Source organism: Symphalangus syndactylus, chromosome 17 (assembly GCF_028878055.3).
Source record: "Symphalangus syndactylus isolate Jambi chromosome 17, NHGRI_mSymSyn1-v2.1_pri, whole genome shotgun sequence".
Lineage (NCBI taxonomy): Eukaryota > Metazoa > Chordata > Mammalia > Primates > Hylobatidae > Symphalangus > Symphalangus syndactylus.
Genome location: NC_072439.2, coordinates 60135589 through 60162717, shown reverse-complemented (window position 1 = coordinate 60162717; position 27129 = coordinate 60135589). Strand labels below are relative to the sequence as shown.

Sequence of the window (27129 nt, the reverse complement as noted above, 5' to 3'; positions counted from 1 at the left end):
GTAATCCCGGCTACTTGGAAGGTAGAGAAGAATTGCTTAAACCCGGGAGGCAAAGGCTACAGTGAGCTGAGATCGCGCCATTGTACTCCAGCCTAGACAACAAGAGCAAAACTCCGTTGCAACACTATTCACGATAGCAAAGACTTGGAACCAACCCAAATGTCCATCAATGATAGACTGGATTAAGAAAATGTGGCACATATACACCATGGGATACAATGCAGCCATAAAAAAGGATGAGTTCATGTCCTTTGTAGGGACATGGATGAAGCTGGAAATCATCATTCTCAGCAAACTATCGCAAGGACAAAAAACCAAACACTGCATGTTCTCATTCATAGGTGGGAATTGAACAATGAGAACACTTGGACACAGGAAGGGGAACATCACACACCAAGGCCTGTCATGGGGTGAGGGGCTAGGGGAGGGATAGCATTAGGAGATATACTTAATGTAAATGACGAGTTAATAGATGCAGCACACCAACATGGCACATGTATACATATGTAACAAACCTGCATGTTGTGCACATGTACCCTAGAACTTAAAGTATAATGAAATAAAAAATAAAACAATGCATTAGAAAAATAAATAAATGCATTAGAAAAAAATTAAAATTAAATTAAAAAAGAAAACTATACCACTTTGTATCTATTTGCCTACTAAGAACAGACAAAGGTTGAGGACACTAGACCCACGGACTGGACCTGGTGGAAAAAAAAAACTCTGGGTTGGGACTTTCATAAATATATAGCTAGTAAAAGAAAAATGTTTTATCTAGCAAAATTAAAAATACAAAAACAGGAATTTTAAAGAATGTTATCCTCATTACTGTATAAATAAAAATTACGAAAATCACCTTCTATCATAAGAATGTGAACGAGGCTGAAGATCTCTGGACCAAGATCTTGACTTTGATCTTGATTTCCTTCCTCCTTTCTTTCGGCTGTATGTTCTACTATCTGAAGAACTGCTCGAGGAGGACCGTCTACGGTGTTTCTTTCTTCTCTTGCTTCTGCTTTCTTCTTCAGTATCTGATGACCGACGTCCCATTTCTACAAGCGTAAATTTGAAGAATATTATTTCTAACATGGTGGCACAATGGATGAAATGCAATATATTATTTTTTTATTTCATTTATTTATTTTATTTTAGAGATGGGGTCTCCCTCTGTATCCCAGGCTGGAGTGCAGTGTTACAATCATAGCTCACTGTAACCTGGAAGTCCTGGGCTCCAGCGATCCTCCCCTCAAGCCTTCCAAAGTGCTGGGACTACAGGCATGAGCCACCATTTCTGGCCTCAATGTACTACTTTTTATAAAACTTTGTAAAATTTTTAAAAGTCTTATTCAAAGTAAAATTGTTTATGTGCCTGGCTTCTTGACAAGACTGAGAACAGTTCTTTATATCAATTATCTGATATTTTAAGTTATATTTCTCATTAATTATATGACATTTTCTTTAGTAACAACCAACTATTCCTTTATTCTCACATTCCCTGATGACAAAAGATATTTTACTATCTTAGAGTTGAATTTTTTTTCTAACAGAAAATTCTACATCTTTAAATAGATAAAACCTCATTAGTCATCAACAAAGTACAAACTGAAACAATGAACTATAATCATCCTTTCACTTGTGAAACTTAGGGGAGAAAATATTAACTAAAGTACTAAAGTTGATGAGGTTATTGTGAAATCAGTCAGCTCTTCACACACTGCTAGTACCTCTATAAGGTGGTAGAATAATCTTTTTAGAGAGCAATAAAATAAACAGATATAATAGATATTATAATAGATATCCACATTTGTATGTGTATATTACACAAACATATATATTTATATCCACGTTAAGAAATATGTACACAGTTGAGTAATAATAATCTAAAAAGGTTGCTTTTTTGACAGAGAAATCCTACTTCTACAAATACATCTGAAAAAATTTTTCTAAAGGATATATTCATGAAAATATTCATCACAGCATTATTACAGTGGTATCCATTGAGATAATTTAAGAAAATATGTACACATGAAAATTAGTATTTAAATGATGCAATATAATTTTCATAATATAAAATATAATTTTTCAAACTATTTCTATATAGTTATGGTAACACAGACATTTAGTATACAACAGAAAAAACAAATAGAACCTAAGGCTTTCACATTTATTAACTTTGCTGACAAGAAGCTTAGTTGTCTTACTTTAATCTTTAGATTCTTATATGCAATACTATTTTTTATTAAAATAGTTATTAGTTATCTTTCAAAGTCATATAAAAACAAGATCCATTTGTTGTAATCGCTTAGGATAAATAAAAGCTCACATCATCTTTAATATTTATTCAAAATAAGTTAAATACCATCACTATAAACAAAGTATTACGTTGGTGCAAAAGTAATTGCAGTTTTTACCATGACTTTTAATGGAATATATTTATATATATAAATATAAATAAAATATATATAATCTATTTAAGATATTAAATATATATTATGTATAGTATATGTTTAACGTTAAATATATTATATATTAAATATTAACATATAATATATATTTAGTATTAACTATATATTTAATATATTAATATATTGATTCTATATTATTTATATATTTAATAATTAATACAGTCCATTAAAAGTAACGGCAAAAACCACAATTACTTTTGTGCCAACTTATAATATGTTAAATTACTGCTTTGCTTTCAGAAGCATCAGGTGAGCCAGCCCCTCCCTGATTCTAATACAATACCAGTTGAAAAAGTCTCTTAGAACTCAAATCAAAACTTTAAGCTATTTACCTAGAGCCAGAATTAAGGATTTTAAATGTAGCTCTGAACGTCCAAGTTGTTCACACATCTAAGATTTTAATTTAACAAAACACTGGGAAGACTTGGTTTTGAAGCTTTCAGTAAATCACTAACATATCTAAGCCAGTTTCCTCATTTAAAAAATGAAACTACAATAGGTAAAAGATTACCATGATACTTTCCAGCTTTAAGATGACTATGAAAGTGGCCAGGCGCGGTGGCTCACGCCTGTAATCCCAGCACTTTGGGAAGCCGAGGCAGGAGGATCATGAGGTCAGGAGTTCGAAACCAGCCTGATCAACATGGTGAAACCCCATGTCTACTAAAAATACAAAAAGTAGCTGGGCGTGGTGGCACATGCCTGTAGCCTCAGCTACTCATTAGTCTGAGACAGGAGAATCGCTTGAACCTGAGAGGCGGAGGTTGCAGTGAGCTGAGATCATGCCGTTGTACTCCAGCCTGGGCGACAGAGCAAGACTCCATCTCAAAAAAAAAAAAAGACTATGAAATTATAAATATATACAACATGTATCTATATATGTAAATACAAACATACATTTAAATACAAACATAATTCAGATGTATATAAGGTATATCTGTACATACATATAAATTCAAATGTGTACATGATATCCATTTATACATAAAATATATACATATATCCATTATATATATAAAATAGATACCCACATATGTATGTGTGTATATTATACACACACACATATACTTATATTCATGTTAAGAAATATGTACACAATTGAATGATAATAATTTCATTTCTTGGCTTTTAATTCCTTTCTTGTTTTTACCTTTAATCATTTCAGAATGTTCTTTACACACAAATAACCATTTAAATTAAGATGAGCTTTTACTATCTTGCTATCTTGTTTTAAAAAAATACCAAAATAAGATTAAAGAAATTAAAAAGTATAAATTTGAAAGGATAGAGACTAGAAAACAACAGGAACATGAGATATGTCAACAAACTTTTGGCAAATGAAAAACACATGGAGAATTTAGAGCTAAGAAAACTTATTATCAGGCAACGGTCAAGAATTCCAACAAGAGAAAAGCAAATTCACACAGCAAAAATCAGAAAGGATCAGGAATTTAAGACACCAGATACCAGAGAAGGCACAATGAGGCCATGAGGCTAAAAACAAAAAAAAAAAATTGATTGAATTTATGTAGTAGTGTCCCCGAGTCCCTCCATTCTACCCAGCCAGGTAATACTCTTCCCCAATCCCCAGAGGAAAGAAGGTTTATTCTGGGGAGAAAAATGGATCAAAGAAGCACCAGGTCCAAGGACACAGTAAAAAAAGACAGAGATGCCAAACTAAAAGTTAAAGATATTAAGTTAAAGTCTATAATCAAATAGAAAAGTCGTAGCCCTCTGTGTGTTTGGATCCAAGAATTCTGAAGTCAAGCATATCTCCTACAATGGCAATTAGAGGATTCTTGAATATCTGCAAAAACTGAACAACATCTAAGAAAAGATATATAAGTATTTGAGGGTTCCCCCAAAAAGGGCAGGCCCCCACCCAATCACCCTATAATGAAACCTACTAGTTGACAAGTCCAAACCTTAAATACAGGTTACAACTGTATTTATAACATTTTTCTGTAAACATTTTTTCTGTTAACTTTTTGCTGAATATACAACAAAATATAACCAAACATGATGAAAGTCTTCACCATAAAAGAAACTAAAACAGAAAGAAAACAAGCAAATGATAGTAAACCAGAACATACAGAAGAAAACTTCAAGAACAAAAATCACAGCTAATATCCTCAGATGCATACAAGAGGATGATCCAGCAAACAAGACTAGGAGGAACATTTGGAGAATAGGACAGAGAGCTTAAAATTTTAACAAATGACAATTTAAAAAAAACCACGCACACACACACACACACACACACACACACACACAGAAGGCCAGGTACTGTGGCTCACGCCTGTAATCCCAGCACTTTGGACAGCCAAGGCAGACAGATCACTTGAGTCTAGGAGTTTGAGACCAACCCCGCCAACATGGTGAAAAGTGGTCTCTACAAAAAATACAAAAATTAGCTGGGCGTGGTGGTGCATACTTTTAGTACCAGCTACTCAGGAGACTGAGGCAAGAGGATCACCAGAGCCCAAGTGGGCAAGGCTACAGTGAGCCAACATTGTGCCACTGCATTCCAGCCTGGGAGACAGAGTGAGACCTAGTGTCAAAAAAACAGACAACAAAAACAATAAGGTTGGAAAAGAGGTTAAAGGACTCAAAAAAAAGAAAAAGAAAGAAAGAAAGGGAAAGAAAGAGAGAAAGAGAAAGAGAGAGAGGAAGAAAGAAAGAAAGAAACAAACAAACAAACAAACAAACAAAAAAAGAGACAGATATTTTACAAACAGAAGAGGATCAATCTGGAGGTCCAAAATGCACCAGATACGCATTCTATTAAAAAAAAAAAAAAGAATAGAAAAGCTCAGCATAATGGCGTAGGCCTGTAGTCCCAGTTACTCTGAACGCTGAAATGGGAGGACACCTTGATCCCAGGAGTTCAACGCTGCAGTGAGCTATAATCCCACCACTACACCACCAGCCTGGGTGATAGGGCGAGATCCTGTCTTAAAAAACAGGAGAAAAGGGACAAAGAAAAATTACCCAATAATTAAATTTCCAGGCCAAGCATGGTGGCTCACATTTGTAATATCAGCACTTTGGGAGGCCAAAGTGGGTGAATTGCTTGAGCCTAGGCAACATGGTGAAACCCGTCTCTACAAAAAATCAGCTGAGCATGGTGGTGCACACCTGTAGTCCCAGCTACTTGAGGGGGCTGAGGCAGCAGGATCGCCTGAGCCCAGACGGTCCAGGCTGCAGTGAGCTGCAATCACCCTACTGCACTCTAGCCTGGGCGACAGAGTAAGTCCTTGTTTCAAAGTTCCAGAATTGAAAGATGAATTGCCCTAAGTCCCTGGGACAATGACTTTTCTAAAAAGACATACATCAAGTATATCTCATAAAAACTTCAGACACCACGAATATAGAGAAGATCCTAGAAATTTCTAAAGATAAAAAAAATATGGGTAGCACAATAAAAGGCATATGGGTTTTCACAACACAGAAAACAAAGGAGACTAGCCTTTAAAATGCTGAGAAAACGAATCTCAACCTAGAATCTCTATCCAGCCAAATCACTGCTCTGCTACGAGATTAGAATAAAGACATTTTCAGACATGTAAGGTCTCACAATTATACCCCACACTCTCCCCTTTTCATGAAGTTACTCGACAGTGTGCTCCATGAAAAGGAGGGTATAACAACAGACAACCCAGATTCAAAATATAAGTAATCTTATACTGAAGACAGGTGAGACATCCCAGACTGATAGCATATAAGCGATACATCAATAAACAAGAGAAAAAAATCCTTTCCCTATAGAAGCTTACATTCTAGTACCAGCAATTTTCAAAATGAGGCCTGTAGACCCTTGGGGATCTCTACAACACTTTCAGGGGACTCAAGAAGTCAAAACTATATTCACTGTAACACTAAAACATTATTTACCTTTTTCATTGTGCTGACTTTTGCACTGATGGTGCAAAAGTAATAGTGGACAAAACTGCTGGCACCTTAGCACAAATCAAGGCAGAGGCACCATATTATACTTAGTAGTCACTGTATCCTTCACTGCCATACAGTCACAGTTTAAAAAAAGAAAAAGCAATTTCAACTAAGAATGTCCTCAATAAAGCAGTAAAAACCATAAATTTTACTAAATTTCCACTCAAGTACATACACATCTTTTTAATATTGTTATGAAATGAGAGATACACATAACTTCTGCCATATATTGAAGAATGCTGGTTATTTCAAGAACAAGCATTTGTGTAACTGAATCGCAACTTGAATTAGCTGCTTTTATTGTGAAACATTATTTTATTTTAAAAACTCACTATAATTATGCAGCCTTGAGTATCTGGAAAACCTTTTCTCGAAAATGAAGGCATCCTTCCATTTCAAGGAAAACAGTATTCGTTGCTGATGATAAAATTCAAGCTTACAAGCAAAAATTTGAATTTTAGATAATTTGTATTGCCACCATGAGAATGATAGCTTCTGAATACTTAAAAATTTCCAAGATCATCGGTGATATTAACAAATGTGAATTTTTGATATACAATGAAGGGTGTTAACATTAGAAAGATATGCCTAACTCAGTCAGCCAATATTTTCCAACTGGCCAATGCAAAATGTCACAAAATCATGCATGGGTAAAGATCCATTCAGAGTGTAAGTCAAACCAATAGATTTTTAACATAATGGAGTACCAAAGGTCATCCATATGGTTTCAAAAACCATATTAAAACAGAACTTCAAGAAATTAACACTTAATCAACTTTTGGTGTAATATAAAAGACATAATTACCTGAAAAGGGTTACTAAAATACTTATCTGTGTAAAGCCAGATTTTCTTCATAAACTTTAATCAAAACAATTTATCTCAATGGATTGAATGAAGAAGCAGATATGAGAATCCAGCCATCTTCTGTTAAACCAGACATTAGGGATTTGCAAAAAAGGAAAATAATGCCACTTTTCTCACTAAGTTTGTTTTGGAAAACAGTTATTTTTCATATCAAAGATATTATTTATGTTACCATATTTTGGGTTTATTGTTATTAAGTGAATTCATGAAGATTTCAAAATTTTGTTTTAATTAATAAGGTAAATATTTATAGATATAATCCAAATAAATAAAAGTTACTGGAGTCCTCAACAATGTTTCAGAGTGTAAAGAGACCCTAAGACTAAAATGTTTGAGAACCACTGCTCTAAGATACCTACAGTCATTCCCATTCTCTATTTCTGTCCTTTATACTACATCTCTGAGCAAGGCACAAACAAGTAGAAAAAAAGGAAGGGACACAGATCTATGTGTCTTGGGGGTGACCAAAAAAAGAGAATACGAGAAGGTGAGTATAAATTTTTTATTTGTTCTAATTACAAACAACATAATTTATCTGTAATAGAAGGCTAGTTGATTACATTTAACACAGGTTAATGAAAGATAACAAAAATCCTTCCTTGGAACATACCTCAAAATAACAAGAGCCATTTACAACAAACCCACAGCCAGTATCATACTGAATGAGAAAAAGCTGTAAGAATTCCTCTTGAAAACCAGCACAAGACAAGGATGTCCTCTCTCACCACTCCTATTCAACACAGTATTGAAAACTCTGGCTACAGCAATCAGGCAAGAGAAAAAAATAAAGGGTATTCGAATAGGAAGACAGGAAGTCAAATCGTCTTTGTAGATGACATAATCCTATATCTAGAAAACCTCATCATCTCAGCTCAAAAGCTTATTAAGCTGATAAGCAACTTCAGCAATGTCTCAGGATACAAAATCAATGTGCAAAAATCACTAGCATTCCTATACACCAACAACAGACAAGCAGAGAGCCAAATCATGAATGAACTCCCATTTACAACTGCTATAAAGAGAATAAAATACCTAGGAATACAGCTAACAAGGGAAGTGAAGGACCTCTTCAAGAACTACAAACCACTGCTCAAGGAAATCAGAGAGGACACAAACAAGTGGAAAAACATTCCATGCTCATAGATAGGAAGAATCAATATCATGAAAATGGCCATACCACCCAAAGTGACCTAAAGATTCAATGCTATTCCCATCAAACTACCAATAACATTCTTCCCAGAATTAGAAAAAAACTATTTCAAAATTCATATGGAACCAAAAAAGAGCCCATATAGTCAAGACAATCCTTAGCAAAAAGAACAAAGCTGGAGGCATCACACTACCTGACTTCAAACTATACTACAAGGCTACAGTAACCAAAACAGCATGGTACTAGCACAGAGACAGACACATAGACCAATGGAACAGAATAGAGAACTCAGAAATAAGACCACACATCTACAACCATCTGATCTTTGACAAACCTGACAAAAACAAGCAATGAGGAAAGGACTCCCTATTTAATAAATGGTGCTGGGGGAACTGGCTAGCCATATGTAGAAAATTCAAAGTGGACTCCTTCCTTACACCTTATACAAAAATTAACTCAAGATAGATTAAAGACTTAAATGTAAAACCCAAAACTATGAAAACCTTAGAAGAAAATCTAGGCAATACCATACAGGACAAAGGCATGGGCAAAGATTTCATGGCAAAAATGTCAAAAGCAATTGCAACAAAAACAAAAATAACAAATGGCATCTAATTAAACTAAAGAGTTTCTGCACAGCAAAAGAAACTATCATCAGAATGAACAGACAATCTATAGGGGAAAATTTTTGCAACCTATACAACTGACAAAGGTCTAATATCCAGAGTCTATAAGGAAGTTAAACAAATTTACAAGAAAAAAAAGCAATCCCATTAAAAAATGGGCAAAGAACATGAACAGACACTTCTCAAAAGACGACATTTATGTGGCCAACAAACATGAGAAAAAACCAACATCACTGATCATCAGAGAAATGCAAATCAAAACCACAATGAGATATCATCTCATGCCAGTCAGAATGGCAATTATTAAAAAGTCAAGAAACAGCCAGGCACAGTGGCTCATGCCTGTAATCCTAGCACTTTGGAAGGCTGAGTGGGGCAGATCACGACGTCAGGAGATCTGACAATCTGGCCAACATGGTGAAACCCTGTTTCTATTAAAAATACAAAAATTAGCTGGGTGTGGTGAAGCATGCCTATAATCCCATCTACTCAGGAGGCTGAGGCAGGAGAATTACTTGAACCAGGGAGTTGGAGGTTGCAGTAAGCCGAGATCACGCCACTGCACTCCAGCCTGGTGACAGAGCGAGACTCCCGTCTCAAAAAAAGAAAAAAAGTCAAAAAACAACAGATGCTGGCAAGGCTGTGGAGAGACAGGAACACTTTTATTAATAAACTGTTGGTGAGAATGTAAATTAGTTCAACCATTGTGGAAGATGATGTCACAGGAATCGTCCAGAATGGGTGATTCTTTGAGGAATCACCAGTGTGATACCACAAAATCAAACTAAATGCCCATCAATGATAGACTGAATAAAGAAAATGTGGTATATATACACCATGGAATATTATGGATCCACAAAAAAAGAATGAGATCATCATTTGCAGGGACATGGATGGAGCTGGAAGCCATTATCCTCATCAAACTAACGCAGGAAGAGAAAACCAAACACCGCATGTTCTCACTCATAAGTGGGAGCTGAACATTGAGAACACATGGACCTGGGAGGGGAACAACACACAATGGGGCCTGTGGTGGGGGCATGGGGAAAGGGAGAGCATCAGGAAAAATAGATAACGCATGCTGGACGTAATATTTAGGTGCAGTAAACCACCATGGCACATGTTAACCTATGTAATAAACCTGCACATCCTGCACATGTACCCCAGAACTTAAAATAAATCCTTCCTTAGAGAAACCAAGAAAAGGCTGAAAAACCACTGTGACAAAACTATAAATATTTCAAGTGACACATTTACATTTCAGAAAAATTACATTGAAATATAATTAATCCCAATAAAAGAAAGCAAAAGGTCACCATATTTCTTTGTTATAGTTAACTTCAAACATTTATTCACAAAAGGGAGTGAATACTAACAACAAATCACAAGGTAGATCGCAAAATTGTCTTCTCTATAAATGACAGGTACTGAAGTCCTACTCACCACCACAGACATAAACTTACCCCTAGATTTCCATAATGTCATCAGCATGTAATTAAATATACTTGCCAATTCAAGACATGGTAATCAATTTATATTACATACTCCTAGTAAGGAAGAATTCTTTATACTTAACTCCACCAGTAAGGTGCAATGAATGGAAAGACACATTGATAGTTCTTTCTGATAAGGGCAATGAATGACGAATGGAGCACAGGCTTTTAGAGTCCAACAAGCTAACAATTTTCAATCTATCAGTAGGTGAAAGAAACAACATGGGACAGGGCTCCTATAGCTCTTGGTTTCCTGTTCTCACTCTAGTTCTTCCTAGTTGTAGCCTCATGGTTGCAAAACTCACCCAACTACTCCCACTACAGAACTGAAGCCATGCCATGAAATGACTACAGGAGGAGATCAATTTACAGAAATATCCTAATGTAAAGTTCAGGTGCCTGATTGAAGAGGTAAAGCCAACATGTGGTCATTCAAGAAAAGAGAACTCAAAGGACTACACAAGTAGTTCCTTTGTCCAGTTATTGATAAGGGTACAAAAAGCAGTTATCTCTTTCAGAAAACAGGCAATCAGTTTGAGAGAACAAAGATTCCCAAAGGACATGATAGCTTATAATTACTTCTCCACTACTCACTCATTAGTATATCAAACTATAATTTTCTTGATTGTGGACACATGGCCAGAAAAATTGAAAAGAATGGTCATTTCAATGGGAAATCCACCTCAAAGAAGAAAAGTAAAAATGGGGTGAAAACTAACATATTAAGAAATCCATAAAAAAGTACACAACTCTTTATCTCAAAAGAGATAAAGAATTCTGCCAAAACACTTCTCCCATCACAATTAAAAACTTGCAAGCATCTCTCTTTTTAAAAAAGTATGATCAATCATAGGAATTTATCCCCAATGGTTTGAACATGAAAGCAGGCAATACAACTATAGATCTACTATAACAACCCACTTTCAGAACTTTTCCAATTCATAACACCCCTCTTTGTGAGACTGGTTGAGTTGGCAAGGCCAATTAACAGAAAAGTGCCAGCTGTTTTTGTCGTTTTCAGATTCTGACATTTTTAGCCCTCTTATTGAAAAACATAAATAAAGTTTTATATTACTTAGCATGAAATTTTTGCCTGCAAAGAAAGTGAGTATTTATAAACTCTAAGACTAGAGAGGCTCTTAAAGGACACCTAGTTTCCCCCAAGGTTGCAACTGTCACACCTGCTCCAAATCTTAAACCTGGGAACTCTGCTTACCTCTTTCACTTAGAGCTTTTATAATACATCTAAGTTCAAAGATGACAACCCGAATGCTTTCTTGCGACAACATAAGACATTTGAATTTATTTATCTACTACCTAGTTACCTGGAACACAATTGGGTTACTGCTAATTCTGAAAGTGTAAAAAAATATTTTTTTGTTTAGGTTTCCAGTGTGCATTTAAAGATACACAACCTCTGAGAGAGAAATTACGTCAAGGTTAACCTAAAATCAAGAGCAGGCAACATGCCTTAGGGTGCATTGTAACATCTTGCAAAAGTAAACAGAGCCATATGCTGTTGGTCACATGGCCACGAGTACATTAGTCAAAGGAATATATAGTGTGTTTAAGGTGAGCATATTTATATTTCAAGAAAGGAACGTCTATTTCACCCTGCACCACTTCTCTCAGCAAGCCAGTGTGAGCCAGAAAGGGTAGGGCGGAATCAGAAAGAGAGCCGGATCTAAGGCAAGGACAGTGGAGTGGATGGGATAGAGGGCACCAGAATCCAGCCTCCCTCTTGCTCCATCCTACCTAGGGCTAGTGAGGAAGCGCCAGGCTTATATTGCAAGATGAGCCAGGAAAACCAAAAGCAGCTATGAAGAGCCAGGAATGTGGGGCGAGGGGAGGAGTCGGCGAACTCTCCAACATGTCCTCAAGACAGAGGGCCAAGCTTGAGGCCTGCGGCCACCCACCTACCCTACAGCCACCAGCCTCGACCCAGGGAGTCCGGAGCCTCCCAGGTGCGGGACGCATGCGCACGGTGACACTGCGCACGCCGCGAGGCCGCCGCCCACCCTCCACCAACACCCAGCAGCAAACTGCGCCAGGCCCCACGCCGCCTCTCGCCGGTTCAGGGCCTCGGAGACCCGCAGCCACGGGCGCCGCTCCCCAAGCCCTGGTCATGGGCATCACCTGGGTCCAGACCTTTTGGCTCACACCTTCCGTTGACGTGCAAGCGCCGCAGACCCTAAGACGTTTCTTTAGATGAGGGCGCCGCCGGCATCCACCGAACTTGCTTCAGTTTAAGCTCAGCGCCTTCCTGGTTCTAGCGCCAGGCAGCTTCAGCCGATATATCGAGTGCATCGATGGATGCTGCTAGGCGCTGGGAATGCCGAGGGAGTAGATTGTAACGCTGCCAATTTTTTGTTTGGCGTTTGTTTTGCGTGCCTATTTATTTTGATTTTATTGTTATCCAAAGCAATAAAGGTGGGACTGGAGAGTGTTATTGTCTTAGTAGTCGTCGTTATCGTCATGGATAATCAGTAAACAAATCTGCATCGTAGGAAGTTATGTTTATGACACCTACCCGAAACAAAATTGGTTATCTCACGCTGGGGGAGGGGGAAACTCGCCCAACGATAATAAATCATGGGAGTGTGTCTGTATAGAGTCGTGTGTGATTAAATTGTAATGATTTATTTGCAAAAATGCATTAAAAGTCGGTGTTTCTTCTGCCCTGAAGGTGAAGGCACTCACAAGTTGAGTGCAAATTAGTTTCTCAGATTAAAGTAACTGGTTAGTAGAGGAATAGGAGAGAGCTGCCTGAGGCGAGGCGGGGAGCGGTTTCTTCTGAAAGAGAAATCAAATTTATAGGTGTGTGGAGTTTTTTTATTTAAACCAATAAAAATTACAGAGACTCAGCATTTTCTGTAACTCATACTACATTACTTATTTTTCCTTACATGAAAATTTTTTCCTCATTTACTCTTAAGCAAAGCTAAAAAGACAAATACATTGTTGGCCTGGGTTTTGGTCGACTATGAGAATCAGCTCATTCACCACTACTAGATAACCAAGCTACAGTTTTCCGCAGACATTCGAGATGGTGAAAAATCACCTCCACAATATATTTTTCATAAATAATGTACCTTACCTAGCCAGTTTTGAGGCACCGTTTTAAAACTTAACTACTACAACACTACGTATATATTTTAAATAATTCAAGAGCTGGGGAAACCCTTAGGGTCCTGAATTTTATTGGAACCTGTGTATCTGTCCACAGACTGTCAGCTGAGCTTTACCATAAATGCTTTTTTTCTTTTTTCTTTTTTCTTTTTTTTTCCTCTTTTTTTTTTTTTTTTTACCAAAACTGTATTTTGAAATGTCCTGTCTCTGGAAAATATTTGCTGTTTAATGAAACAACATCATTGGAACTTTGTGAGCATTTATTAGTATATGATTTTAAAACCTTGAAATTTTTTTTAAAGTAACTTCCCTTAGGCCAGTGGGAATCTGTGGTCAGACACTAAAGATTTATCCATCTGTTATCAACACTACTATTCCTAAATATGCAATAAGCCAAAAAGCTGAGATCATGGGAAAATCTATTGGTTTGAATTACACAATAGTTGTGTCTGTGACTTCCCTGATTACCTTTAAAGTGGTCATCTTTCCCTCAAGCTCAATAGATGAAATATGAGTTCAAACCTAAAAGTCATGTACTTAAAAAGGCAAACAAGTAGCTGGTGGGTCTCCTGATTCCTTAACCGGCTTCTAACAGTGGTTATTTTTGACTTATTTGTGAATATGTATTTAACACCTCAGTTTGAGAGCACCTGGAGCACCAAATCCTCTTAGCTCACCCCATTACTGGCCCTTCTGCTAAATAATCTTAAAAACAGATTTTCATAAAGGACTAAAATTGTATGATTATTTTCCTCTGATAATATCAGAAAGTATAGAGAGTAACCCAAGACTCAATGTGAAATTGTTTCTAAATTCGTATAACTTTGGAAACTTTGTCCCTTTTGTAGTGTAACAAAACAAAAGCAAGTACTAATACAATGTATTCATACTTAAAAGCTATAGCTGCGGAAAAATTATAGACATTAGCTCTCCTAAAAGTGGCAAAAAATGAAATGTTTTAAAAAGGCAAAACAACGTTTCTAAAAAGCATGATATACATAATCCTTAAATTCACCAAACATGAACATTTTAATGTGAGTATTGTAGTATAACATAAGGTTATATCCAGCTTCTATTTACATCTATCTGAGAAACACTAATATATTAAGTTATAATTGTGTTCTCTTTTTACAAGTGTTCCAGGTTGTTTTGACGGAACTTCTTAAATTTTCTGCTAATTTGTTTTGATGCCTTAACCAATATATGGAAGATATACATATTAATGTTCTGTAATTCCTCTTATTTTTACTAAGAGTATTAGATCCAAAATAATGATCAAGTTACCTTTAACTTCCAGAAAGTCTGCATTAATATTCAGAGTACTTGAAAATGTCCCCTAAGCCACACTTAAAGAGGTACATTTGTTTACACACTTAAATATAACTTATCATATGTAAATATTCTTTTGTGAGTATATATTTGCATAGCCACACTTCTCACAGCAAGCCCTGTCCGGCACAATACAGACAAATGACTCAGGAATATAGATGTTCCTCTAATGTAACAAACCGTTCCAATGAAAATAGCCCAGAAATAGAATTGTAAATCGTAAGCGGTGGGGGTGGGGTGGGGGGAGAGACCTTTACTCCCGGCGAGCGTCTCTTTTTTAGCACCCCGCAATAAATGAAATTAGAGAGGGTACAAACTTAACGTCGATTTTTTTTTCAGACTAGAAGAGGGATAATCTCTTGTTTTTCAATTTAGTAAATAAATTCGGATGTTTCCCAAGATGCTAAAGAAGTCCTGTAATTCACCATAGAGGGGTCCGGGTGCAGAGAGTAAGGGAGAAGGGTGGGAGTTCTGAGACCTCAGAGACGAAACGAACGAAGTCGAGCTATCCTTGACCGGGCGCTAAGGAAACACTTTAAAACGAGAGCTGTCAGCTAACAGCTGCTCGGGAAACTTGTTAAATCGACCGGTCCCTTTTAGCGTGGTCTGTCTATAGAGGAGTCAGCTGGGCTCCAGGACACGAATAATAGAGCGAATAACACGGACCGAGGGACGAGGAGCTTGGAGAAGACCCGGACTCAGCCTGCCTGCGAGCCGGGAAGCTCCTAAGAGAAGCTGCGCGGGTCGGAGAAGGTGCAGACAACCCTGACTCTGGGCAGGATGACGCTGGGCGGTGGAGCTACGGCCGGCAGGGGTGGGATTGTGAGGGAGAGGCGGGGATGCAGAATTGGGATGCGGGGTCAGGATGCGGGAATGGGATGCGGGGCCTGTAAACTGCTGGGCGGTTGATGCAGGGCAGGGACGAGGAAAAGCAATGCGAAGCTGAGCATTGCGAGGCACCCCGACTAGAAGTAAGGCTGTGGGGAAGGATGCAGTGTCGGGATACGTGACTGACTCTAAGAGCTGCACACTTGTCAGTTTCCTCTTGGCCCCACCCCGCGGGGTCTATCCAGCTCCCCAGTGTTTAACTAAGTCGTGACACCAACGCAAAATCCACGCCTAATTAAATTAATTAGGGATTCTTGTCAATCCTGGATTAATGGCCAAGAGCACAGGCGGCAGGGGCTATCTGAAAACCTGAGCGGCCGGGGACCGGCCTTCTCTCCCCGCCCCCTCCAGTCCCCCTGTGCTGCCCTACCACTCCAGCCCCAGCCCGCCCGAACTCCAATCTCTCTCTCTCTCTCTCCTCTCTCTCTTCTTCTCTCTCTCTCTCTGTCTCTCTCCTTTTCCCCTCCCCAACCCCCGGTAGAGGCGCGACTGCTACCCGGGAAGGGGGCTCACTCCGAGTTGCGAGGGGAGGTAATTTACTCAGAATAAGAGGCCGCCTTTAGGAAGTATAAATAGTGAGACTTCAAGCGCAGCCTCGCTATCAGATCTGAACTCTCCGCAGGAAGAATTGTCAAAGATCTTAACATTGAACAAGCGCGCTCCGGCAGGGAAGCATCAGTTCCCATTTCCCTCCAGCGGCCCCCGCCCCTTCTCTTCTCCTCCTTCTCCTCCTCCCTCTCCTCCTCACCCTTCTCCCCCTCCTTCTCTTCTTCCTCCTCCTCCTCTTCTTACTTCTTTTTCTCCTTCTACTTCTCCTCCTCTTTCTTCTTTCTTCTCCTCTTTTTCTTCTTCTTCCTCCTCCTCCCTCTCCTCCCCCACCTCCTGTCCCATTGATGTGTTATTATTGGGGGGGCTGGAGCAGTAAAAAAAGAAGAAGGAAAAAAAGAGCGGGGCTCTGCTGGCAGAGGTTGAGCGCCGGGCTGACGTGTGGCGGCAATGGAAGAACTTACGGCGTTCGTCTCCAAGTCTTTTGACCAGAAAGTGAAGGAGAAGAAGGAGGCGATCACGTACCGGGAGGTGCTGGAGAGCGCGCCGCTGCGCGGGGCCAAGGAGCCGACCGGCTGCACCGAGGCGGGCCGCGACGACCGCAGCAGCCCGGCAGTCCGGGCGGCCGGCGGAGGCGGCGGCGGAGGAGGCGGAGGCGGAGGAGGCGGAGGAGGCGGAGGAGGTGTAGGAGGAGGAGGAGCAGGCGGAGGAGCTGGAGGAGGGCGCTCTCCCGTCCGGGAGCTGGACATGGGCGCCGCCGAGAGAAGCAGGGAGCCTGGCAGCCCGCGACTGACGGAGGGTAACGACCTGACTGGCCCCAGGCGGCGGTTCCCCTTCCCGCCTTCCTGACTCCTCTCGGGCGGGAGAGGACTCCGAGGCCCAGCGGGGAGGGGAGAGGGACCCGGAGAGGGCCCTGGACCCAAGCTTTGTCAGCTAGAGTGATAGTGGAAGGGTGGGGGTCCGGTGGTATGCTCGGTCGTGGGTGGGGTCCTAGTGTGTTGTGGTGGGGTGTGGGGGGAAACGTGTGGGGTTTGTGCGCTCCGTTCCCAGATGTTCCCATTCCACCGAAATGCATTTTTCACCAGCCGGAGGATGGGCTCGCAGCCCGGATGGCCCGCAGGCGGACGTGGAAGTTCGCGGGGTCGGGCTGCAGGAGGGGGTGCTGGACCAGACGGCGGGACTAAAGCTAGCCTCTAGCGCGGAGTTTGCCGGGAGGGAGAAGGGGCAGAGGTGGAAAGCTTAACCCTCCGGTCGCCTCGGTGTTTGGAGCCGCCAAGACCCCTCGAACTCCTCAGAGACCCAGAATCTTTGGATTTTAGGGGCCAAAACTTCCCATTCTCTTTCAAGGTAGAAGGAAGCCAACGAAAGCTAAGGTCCAGGCTACGCTGCTTCTCCCGGGCGAGGCGTTTCGGTTTCTTGGTGTGTTGGGGGCGGGGGAGGGGGGGGAGGTGGGGATCTATATTTACACAATTCCTTTAGTGTTTTCAATCACTCAGTACTCGGTTCTCTTAGAGCAAAAATCCTTTGGTGCTAGCTCAGTGTTAGGAAACGTCTTTATCTCAATGGCAGAGCGTTCTATACCAATTCAAAGGAGTTCAACAATAAAATTGATTTGGCACTTGGTGCCTGCAGTAACTGGTGTACTGCCATATTTTTCCAATTAAGAAAATATGTGGCGTGCGTGGAATCACATATTTAAGCAAGCAATTAAGTTGTTTATAACACGATCTGTTCCTGTTTAGATCATTAATTGGAAATTTGGGGATAAAAATAGAGATTTTATTAAGTCTATTGATCAACTTGAATTTTGGACATCTCCTCAAAGCCCCAAAACTTTGAGTGGCATCCACTGTGTATATGACATGTTATAGACAAAGCCTTCCCACCTCATTGGCAGAATCTGAAAGGTGTGTTTTCATATTTAAATTTCAATACAATATCAGTAAAAATACTTTGCTATTAAATTGGCCCATAATGTTTAATGTTATCCACTTCCTTCCTAAAGAAAGGACAAATGTCCACAAAACTAACTCTGAGAACTAGAAAATACGGCAATACTTAAGATCACCGTAGCTAGAATGCCCGGCAGGGCCGAGATCTAGCGACTCTTCTTCCTCCAAACCAGCACCAGGTCTTCCTAAATTTGTAAAGTGGTGGAGTTACTGTCAGGGTGCCCAGCGCAGCTTCCCGGCCATGAGTCCACAACTACAGGCCCGAACTACAGGTTCGCCAGCGCGCCTGACGGCGAGGTTCAGATCTGAACCCCCGGCGGACGCAGTTCCTAGGATTGTTGATTTCCAAGCTCAGGGCAAGTATTAATTTCTCTGCAGACCGGCTCTTCCGGAAATGATTTTTAACACCCATGCTGGCCTGAATCCTGCGCTGGGAAGAACTGCAAACAGCCTCGACTATCTAAACTCAGCTTTGACTTCTTAAAAACCGGAGTCTCTGATTCGGGCGCAGAGGATAAAGGTTCCAGGGGGATATTTATATATGGTGGCTCTATATGCTCACACTAGAAGAGCTCCTGCTTTTAAAGGGAGGAGAAGGACAGGAAAGTGGCAACGGATGTGTGCAAACCCAGAGCAGAAAAATGCATATTTTATTAAACATCCGAGCTGCTGGTTGCATGAAAAGGCTTTGAGCAACCAATAGAAACCGAGGATCGCGAATATTCCGCTTGAACCTGTTGATCTCTGTGGGTTAAGCGTTTAGGGTCGAGTCTGCGTTTCCACGAGGGAGGGCGAAGAGAGAACAGAAAGAGCGGTTGCTTTCGCCCGCCACCGGAGGCTGGTTTTCCGCCTCCTGCCTTCTGGCCCGGCTTGGGCGGCGAGCCCTTTGGGCGGCCAACATGGCGTGGGCGCCTGTGCTCGTGCGACCCCGGTCGGGCAGGGGGGACGGAGATTACCTGGCTGTCCAGGGGACCTTATGCAGGGTTTGGCCCGAGCCCAGGGGTAGCGAGGGGCGTCTGCGGATGCGGCTCCCTGTGCGGCACAACACCGGTGTCTGTTGCTCTCGCTGATACCTTTCGGCCCAATTGTTCCTAAATTAGACCAGCAAGTTTGCGGTAGCGGTGGTGAGAGCTGGCCTGAGAACGAGCCAGCCTTCTGGGAATGGCCGGTGTGAGAGGCCAGTGGGTGGCCTTGCCGCGCCCTTATGTCCAGACCTTGCTCTGTGAGAGGCCTGGCGCTGCGCCTTTGATTTCTGTGAGTGCTCCGGAGAAAGTGAGTGCGAAAGTGAGTGGAAATCATTTGGTGTTTGCTGGGAAAGGCCCGGGACTGTGGGGTGGATAGTGAGGCGGTGAGTCGAGGTACTTTTGTGGAGGAGGTGGTGGATGACTGCCCACCTTGCCCCAGGCGGCTGCTCAGACTTGACCTTTGCGCTTCTCCGGGATATTCTTCCTCCGTGTTGGGGTAAGAAGCCGGACCAGGATTCCACAAGGGGGAAGGATTCTCTATATTCTTTTTTGCGACAAATCTGGTAACGGGATTTGCTGTGCTGTTTTTGTCCGTGTGTGTGTGTTTGTGTGTGTGTGTTCGTGTGTGTTCATGTGGATGTACGTGTGGCCCCGCTGGGGTGCCCCCTCCAGTGTCCCCGGAGCTGAAAGATCGCAAAGAGGATGCGAAAGGGATGGAGGACGAAGGCCAGACCAAAATCAAGCAGAGGCGAAGTCGGACCAATTTCACCCTGGAACAACTCAATGAGCTGGAGAGGCTTTTTGACGAAACCCACTATCCCGACGCCTTCATGCGAGAGGAACTGAGCCAGCGACTGGGCCTGTCGGAGGCCCGAGTGCAGGTACCCAGCTGCCAGGAGGTCGAGAGCCCAGGGAGCAGAGAGAGCCTGGGGTTGGAAAGAGGCTTGGGGGACACACTCCGGAGGTGGTGGTTCTAGTGTGTGGTGTAAAATAAGAAGGAAAGAGATATCTTTACTAGAGGTCTTATTTTCCAAAGTAGATCTTAGTCCTATAGCACTCCCTTCCCTTTTTTTTTTTTTTTTCCATCCTAACATATGTTCCCAGAAGAAGAAAGCTGTGCTGGGCTTTCTCCCAGAGTTTCTATAAACCACACCCCCCTTGCCTCGTGCTGGCTTTAATGTGGTTTAATCCTAATGGGCCTACTTTTATAAGGCTTAAAAAAAATCCCACAGAAAACGTTTTATCTCTGGATGCCTTAAAAGTTCCAAGGAGTATTTTGCTCTCTGGAGTTGGATTTCCTTGAAGGTCTGCTCTGCAGGGTCTAGGTTTGTCAAGCGGATATCCCAATTAGGTTTATAGATGTGCAGACTATAAAGAAAATTAGTAACTGTTAAGTGCAGAAATTTACAGTCTGCTGTTAGCAGTCGATCTCAAACTGTGTGTGAAATAGCGGAGAAATAAACGCATTTTGGTCACTCTTTGTTCATTCGTTTAACCAAGGCAACGAAACTGACCCTAAAGAAATTAGATTTTAAAACAAACCACATATATTAGTATTTATATTTCCAAAGCCTGCCCTCCAGCACGTGCCATACCCAATGAAGTTAGGACTGAAACAGATTTTCTTTATTGGTTGTGGAGGCAAATGTAATAGCAAAAATAGGCTTTGGGGGCATTTAAAGGAGCAAATTGTGTACATTCACATACACATATCCTTCTAGCTTTAGGGGGAACAAATTTAAATGTTTCAGATTGTATTTCCGCTCAAATAATAAAATAGAATAAAATGATAGTCATTATTTGTTTGAACACATGGAGCAGTTTTAGGCCCGCACATCTGCAGCTGTTACAAAGTATCGCTGTAACAGATACTCCCTCGGTCTCTGGGCACAGAGACCACCATCTGTAGCGAACTATGCACAATTCTTAAGGGGCTTCCCCACATCTTGTAATAGGATCAGGAAAAAAAAAAAACAGAGCAGTCACGTTGAAGAGGAAAAGTAATAATAGGCTGCCTTGGTCATCACAGCATCAGCAGCAGAGCCTTCCTTTTTAAGCCTCTCCTGCTTTGCTCTGTGCACTGAGATCTCCAGAGGCTCAGCAACCCCTTAAAAACATGATGATAATTATTACAGTTATGATTATTAGTATCTTAATTCCAACTCTTCTAGGGGAAAGAAAAAGGCAAGAAGCCTCAGGCCATGTGAATTACACAAAGGATGCCACCCTGGCACAAAATCCACCCTCTGTTATACTAAATAGCAGAGAAATTTTTGAAGATTTGCATTGACTGTGACACTTGCTTTCAAAAACATACCAATGAAAGCTCTGAAGCAGTATTTTTACTTTAATGGAGTTTTTAAAACTTTAATTTGTGAGTCGATCAATATGCTTTATTATTGAAAGTGGAATACAAAAGCAAGCTTTATTTGAATTTTAAAAAATCTGTCATACTGCCGTAAAAGTTGTCAAGTTTAAGCAGGTAACATCCAGGAGAACAAAGTACCTAAGAGTTACTTGCTTTATACATACTTCATTCTCCTTTCACTGAGTGCTTTTCTTTTTTTCTCTTAAGAAGTGAACTTTATTGTTGTTTCATACTTTTATTTACATTTTAGTTATTTTCTAGATGTTTTCCTACTATCCTAACTGCAAGCAGTGGCTTTTTCTAAAGAAGCAAATTAGATTATCATGATAATGATGCACAATTATTCTGCTACTGTGTTTCACTCTGCTGCACAGAGGAACAGAGAAATTCTAAACTTCTTTGTAGTGAGGCTTTTATGACACTAATTACCTCTGCCCAACCCTTACAACTCCTTGTCCGCAAAAGAGTCATTATTTGCTCTGGTGTTTGGTTTTACTTTAAGATGAAGCTAATTAACATTACAGGCTATTAATGAACACATTCTTCTGAGGTCTTAACTGGGCAAATATCTAAACACATTATCATGTTGGTATCAGGTACCAAGCAGAGTTTTAGGCGATGGGGACTCCGTTATGTGAAAAGATGAAATCAGGACTAATAGTAATCTATCTTGTGAAAGTCTATAAAATCTATCTTTCTATTTCTGTAGTTAATTTACATGTTTAACTTTGGAATTTGAGGCTGTTTTATACAATTCAAAGATTGCTTGCTGTATCTCCCAATTCTTATCTAAACCACGACTCTTTTCTCTTTGTATTCTTGTAATTTAAAAAAAATTTTAGTCATAACATCTAGGTTTTATTTTTTCCCCCCTCCAACCTATAGGTTTGGTTTCAAAATCGAAGAGCTAAATGTAGAAAACAAGAAAATCAACTCCATAAAGGTATGCTTCTTATACAAGGAACATTTGATAGTCTGAGCAAAGAGAGAAGTAGTGAATATTACTATTACAATGACAGAAAAAAAGAAACCTCAAAATGGCAATAGTTCTTGACTTAATAATCTCCAAAGGCTGTTAATGGAGTCCTCTAAAGTTTGGGAGTAAGTTATATTTATTTAAATTTTGGATGCAGTTTAGAAAGATAATAGTCCATTTTCAAAGGAATTAGTTCTATCTTGTACTATTTGGAACCCTGAAAAATGCTACAAATGTTAACCTCACATAATTTTTCTTTCGTACTTTTTACAGGTGTTCTCATAGGGGCCGCCAGCCAGTTTGAAGCTTGTAGAGTAGCACCCTATGTCAACGTAGGTGCTTTAAGGATGCCATTTCAGCAGGCAAGTACAGCCTAGTTTCAAGCTGTTTTTAAATATAAAAAATACCTGAATGTTTGCTTGAACTGTTGAACATCACTTGTCTCTGAGCCCAGATGTCAATGTCTGCATAGTTGGAGAATCATTTTGAGATGATATAGTGGACCCACTACCCTTTAAAAACCTATATGGTATTAAGGGTCTGAATGCCTAGTCCCTTCTGTCCTCATGGGAACCCCTGAAGGGGCCTGAGGGCAGTAACTGGTCCTTTAAAAATACACTAAAGATTACCCTTAGAGAAAGAGGAAGGAAAAGCCTTTTGATTAAGATTTTGTCAAATCCAATACAGAGGTTAGTCCTAAGGTATTTCTAAGGCAACCCTCTAGATACTTTTCTAGGTATTTTCTATCTCTTAGTGACATTAAATAACTCTGACAGAAAAAAAAAAAATAAACACGGGTACTCCCAGCTCATACTTTCGTTTTTTCTTTCTTTTGTTTTTAAATCTGTTTCTGCAAACAAAGTTTCATCTCTGGTAAAGAGAGAAGTCTTGGTCTTCCCAGGGCTGCCCTGCCTTTGCAATCCCTTAGCCATAAAGAAACCTTTAAGAGTACATTTTAAAAGGAGAGCCTGCAGCAATGATTTAATCCTGGGAAATCCCAGTGCTCTGAACTCCCTGCTCTCCAAGCCTGAGGGCGAAATCCTTTCCCAACCAGTGTCTGACCTTCCCTATCCTCAGCCAGGACACCTGCTTGGCATGGCTGTGATGTCATGAATTAGCTCTCAGTCTCCAGTGACTTGGACCGGGGAGACACGTAGGTGTGCCCATGAATTGAGAGTCGGTGTTAGGGAGATCTTAGCTCTCTTGGTGCCACAGGACTCTGGCATCCTGATGCTTGGCTTTGGAAAAAAGAGAATGACTGAAGAAAGAGGGAGGGGTGACTTTAAAAGGAGACCTTTACTACTCAAAAGGTAATCTTTGGTCCAGCAGCAACAACACCGTCTGGGAGATTGTTAGAAATTCAGAATCTCAGGCCCCAACCTAGACCTTGTGAATCAGAATCTGAATTTTAACGAGATCCCTGGGTAATTGTTATGGCAGTAAAGGTTAGAAGTACCGACTCACAATTGTGCCTATTGTGGTGAAGACGGAATAACTTCCCTGAATGACATTAAAAAGTTGTGTAGTTTGCTTGTTGGTACTCCGTTGTTTTGGTAGTGGGGTAAGAGATGCATGGCAGCATCAAGAGAAGAGGGTAGGGATCCTCACCCGCAGTCTTTCCAGTATACCATTTCAGCCCAGTTCCCAGGGGAGACGGCCACATTCCTGCAGAAGGGGGTTCCCGGGGTACGGGGAAATAAGCCTACCCTAAGCGAGTTTCGGAGACCCAGGGGACACTGGAGTATACATGTGGAACCCCAGATTCAGCAACAGGCTGAGAAGGTCACTGTCGGAACAAGATGCACAGCCAAATGCCCTCTCCCCGTGCCCAAACACAACCCAACTCTCTCTCTGGCCAAGCTGGACGCCGTTAATGCTCTGTTTCTATTCTGTTGTCACCCTAGGATAGTCATTGCAACGTGACGCCCTTGTCCTTTCAGGTTCAGGCGCAGCTGCAGCTGGACAGCGCTGTGGCGCACGCGCACCACCACCTGCATCCGCACCTGGCCGCGCACGCGCCCTACATGATGTTCCCAGCGCCGCCCTTCGGACTGCCGCTCGCCACGCTGGCCGCCGATTCGGCTTCCGCCGCCTCTGTAGTGGCGGCCGCAGCAGCCGCCAAGACCACCAGCAAGAACTCCAGCATCGCCGATCTCAGACTGAAAGCCAAAAAGCACGCCGCAGCCCTCGGTCTGTGACGCCAACGCCAGCACCAATGTCGCGCCTGCCCCGCAGCACTCAGCCTGCACGCCCTCCGCGCCCCGCTGCTTCTTCGTTACTCCTTTGAGACCTCGGGAGCCGGCCCTCTTCCCGCCTCACTGACCATCCCTTGTCCCCTTTCGCATCTTGGACTCGGAGAGCCAGACTCCATGCAGGACCAGGGATCTCACGAGGCACGCAGGCTCCGTGGCTCCTGCCCGTTTTCCTACCCGAGGGCCTAGAATTCGGTTTTGTAGGAGCGGGTTTAGGGGAGTCTGGAGAGAGACTGGACAGGGGAGTGCTGGAACCTCGGAGTTTGGCTCACCGCAAAGCTGCAACGATGGACTCTTGCATAGAAAAAAAATCTTGTTAACAATAAAAAATGAGCAAACAAAAAAATCGAAAGACAAACCGGAGAGAAAACGAGAAAGGGAACTTATTTCTTATTGCTATTTGGCAGAAGCTGAAATTGGAGAACCAAGGAGCAAAAACAAATTTTAAAATTAAAGTATTTTATACATTTAAAAATATGGAAAAACAACCCAGACGAATCTCGAGAGACTGTGGGGGAGTTACCAACTTAAATGTGTGTTTTTAAAAATGCGCTAAGAAGGCAAAGCAGAAAGAAGAGGTATACTTATTTAAAAAACTAAGATGAAAAAAGTGCGCAGCTGGGAAGTTCACAGGTTTTGAAACTGACCTTTTTCTGCGAAGTTCACGTTAATACGAGAAATTTGATGAGAGAGGCGGGCCTCCTTTTACGTTGAATCAGATGCTTTGAGTTTAAACCCACCATGTATGGAAGAGCAAAAAAAGAGAAAATATTAAAACGAGGAGAGAGAAAAATAATGTTAACACAAAAATGATGCCACAGACAATGATTTCTCTGAGAAATTATTATGGCAAAACTGTCTGGACTGCTGACAGTAAATTCCGGTTTGCATGTTACTTGTATTCCATTGATGGTGTGTCTCCTCCCACCCCCTTATCTCCCATGCACTCACTCCATTTTCATCTTCACTACGAAAAACAATACCAAAAGCATCTGGAAATTGATATATATATATTTGCCCTGTCTTTGATCCTGGGGAACAAAAGAAAAAAGTCTGAAAGGGAAAAAATTACACTCATTGTCCTAAGAAGACAGAGGTGGGCAGAATATGTGGGGAAAGGAAAAGGAAAACAAGACCACCAAATGAAATAATGAAGGTACAGCGCCTCGCTGTGCCAGACACAGTAGGCGCTCAATCAGTGTTAGTTCCCACCATTCCCCTTTTCTTGTGTTCCTTCTTGTTGGTTTCCTGAAGTTCTATTTGAAGACAGTGCTTTATTTCCCCCTCTCTATCCCGTCAAATTCACCTTAAATAACACCCAGCTAGATACAGGCACTAGGTTTGTGTAAGATATGTTGATACACACGAACAAAGTTTATTTTGGCTATAATGTGTGGACTGACTTTAAACATTTGCATTTTATCTCACAAAGGTGTATCTATTCAAGTAACCTTGTTTTTTTGTTTTGTTTCTTTTGGTTGTTTGTTTCAATTCATGTGGCTATTTAAACTGGGATACCTTGAACTAAGCCAATCTGTATCCCAATTCGCTAGCAAGCCTAAGTTTGTGGGTTTTTGTTTTTGTTTTTGTTTTACCTTCTAATTTACAAGAAAGAGGAAAAGCTCTTCTGACTGAACTTCGGTATGCGGTTGAGCTTTGTAACTATTTGTTCTCCATGAAAACAATATTATTTATATTTGACATATTTTTTTCTAGTGTATTAAGTTATTTTAAACAAAAGATGTTATCTCATGACGTGCTGTCAGTACAAAATGTGTCGCCTCCAATTCTGTTAAACCTTTTAAATAAGTGCCAAGTTATTAATTGAAGACACTTTGCGATCAATTGAATGAAAATATCGTTTCATTTGATGGGGTTCGCGTCATCTTTGTTCCTGTTACTATTAAAATATCTGGGATAGTCTTTCCCTTTTCCCTTTTGATTAATGCGTATCACTCTCTCGAATATACCAACTTGGAAAAGCGCTTGCCTCTGCTCTTATGTGCCGCAGTCAAGGGGCAGTAAGAAGGGTGGCTCTGTGGCTGTCGCTAGCGCTGAGTGCATTTCCGCCGGCCCCCTCCATTTTATCCACCCAGCATAGAAGCGGGGTTATACCAAATTAATGAAAGAACAGATAAGAAGTAAAATAACATAGGATAGAGTAACTTCCT

At 41.0% G+C, this 27129-nt stretch overlaps 2 protein-coding genes across 9 annotated transcripts in view; one reads left to right on the top strand and one right to left on the bottom strand.

Moving 5' to 3' along the window:
- The window catches only part of RSRC1 (arginine and serine rich coiled-coil 1), a 442527-nt gene extending 425431 nt beyond the window's left edge, over positions 1 to 17096 (bottom strand). For 2 of the 6 annotated variants that reach the window (XM_063620319.1, XM_063620320.1), the window contains exons 1-2: positions 3219 to 3286; positions 860 to 1055 (exon numbers count right to left, since the gene is read on the bottom strand). In XM_063620319.1, coding sequence (XP_063476389.1) covers positions 860 to 1055; positions 3219 to 3252 — 230 coding nt within the window. In that variant the 5' untranslated portion in view covers positions 3253 to 3286. Of the gene's footprint in view, positions 1 to 859; positions 1056 to 3218; positions 3287 to 12308; positions 12505 to 12689; positions 12833 to 16909 lie in introns of those variants that run through there. The other 4 variants (XM_063620324.1, XM_063620323.1, XM_063620321.1 and 1 more) reach the window with 4 other exon arrangements.
- Positions 16337 to 26881, top strand: SHOX2 (SHOX homeobox 2). 3 transcript variants are annotated; one of them, XM_063620316.1, is made up of 6 exons: positions 16337 to 17244; positions 17793 to 17864; positions 20035 to 20243; positions 22616 to 22673; positions 22980 to 23068; positions 24611 to 26881. In XM_063620316.1, the coding sequence occupies exons 1-6, from the start codon at positions 16896 to 16898 to the stop codon at positions 24902 to 24904; spliced, it is 1071 nt and encodes a 356-aa protein (XP_063476386.1). In that variant the 5' UTR covers positions 16337 to 16895; the 3' UTR covers positions 24905 to 26881. The 3 variants fall into 3 exon arrangements, with proteins under 3 accessions (XP_063476386.1, XP_063476388.1, XP_063476387.1); XM_063620318.1 differs by lacking the exon at positions 17793 to 17864 and having other exon boundaries at positions 24647 to 26881; XM_063620317.1 differs by lacking the exon at positions 17793 to 17864.
- Positions 26882 to 27129: the final 248 nt, after the last annotated feature.

Excerpts from the sequence above, each read along its gene's own strand:
- SHOX2 (XM_063620316.1), top strand. The coding sequence starts at position 16,896 with ATGGAAGAACTTACGGCGTTCGTCTCCAAGTCTTTTGACCAGAAAGTG. Across the intron at positions 17,865-20,034 it reads CGAGGCGTTTCGGTTTCTTG|TGTCCCCGGAGCTGAAAGAT; the intron begins GTGTGTTGGGGG and ends TGCCCCCTCCAG. Across the intron at positions 20,244-22,615 it reads TGTCGGAGGCCCGAGTGCAG|GTTTGGTTTCAAAATCGAAG; the intron begins GTACCCAGCTGC and ends TCCAACCTATAG.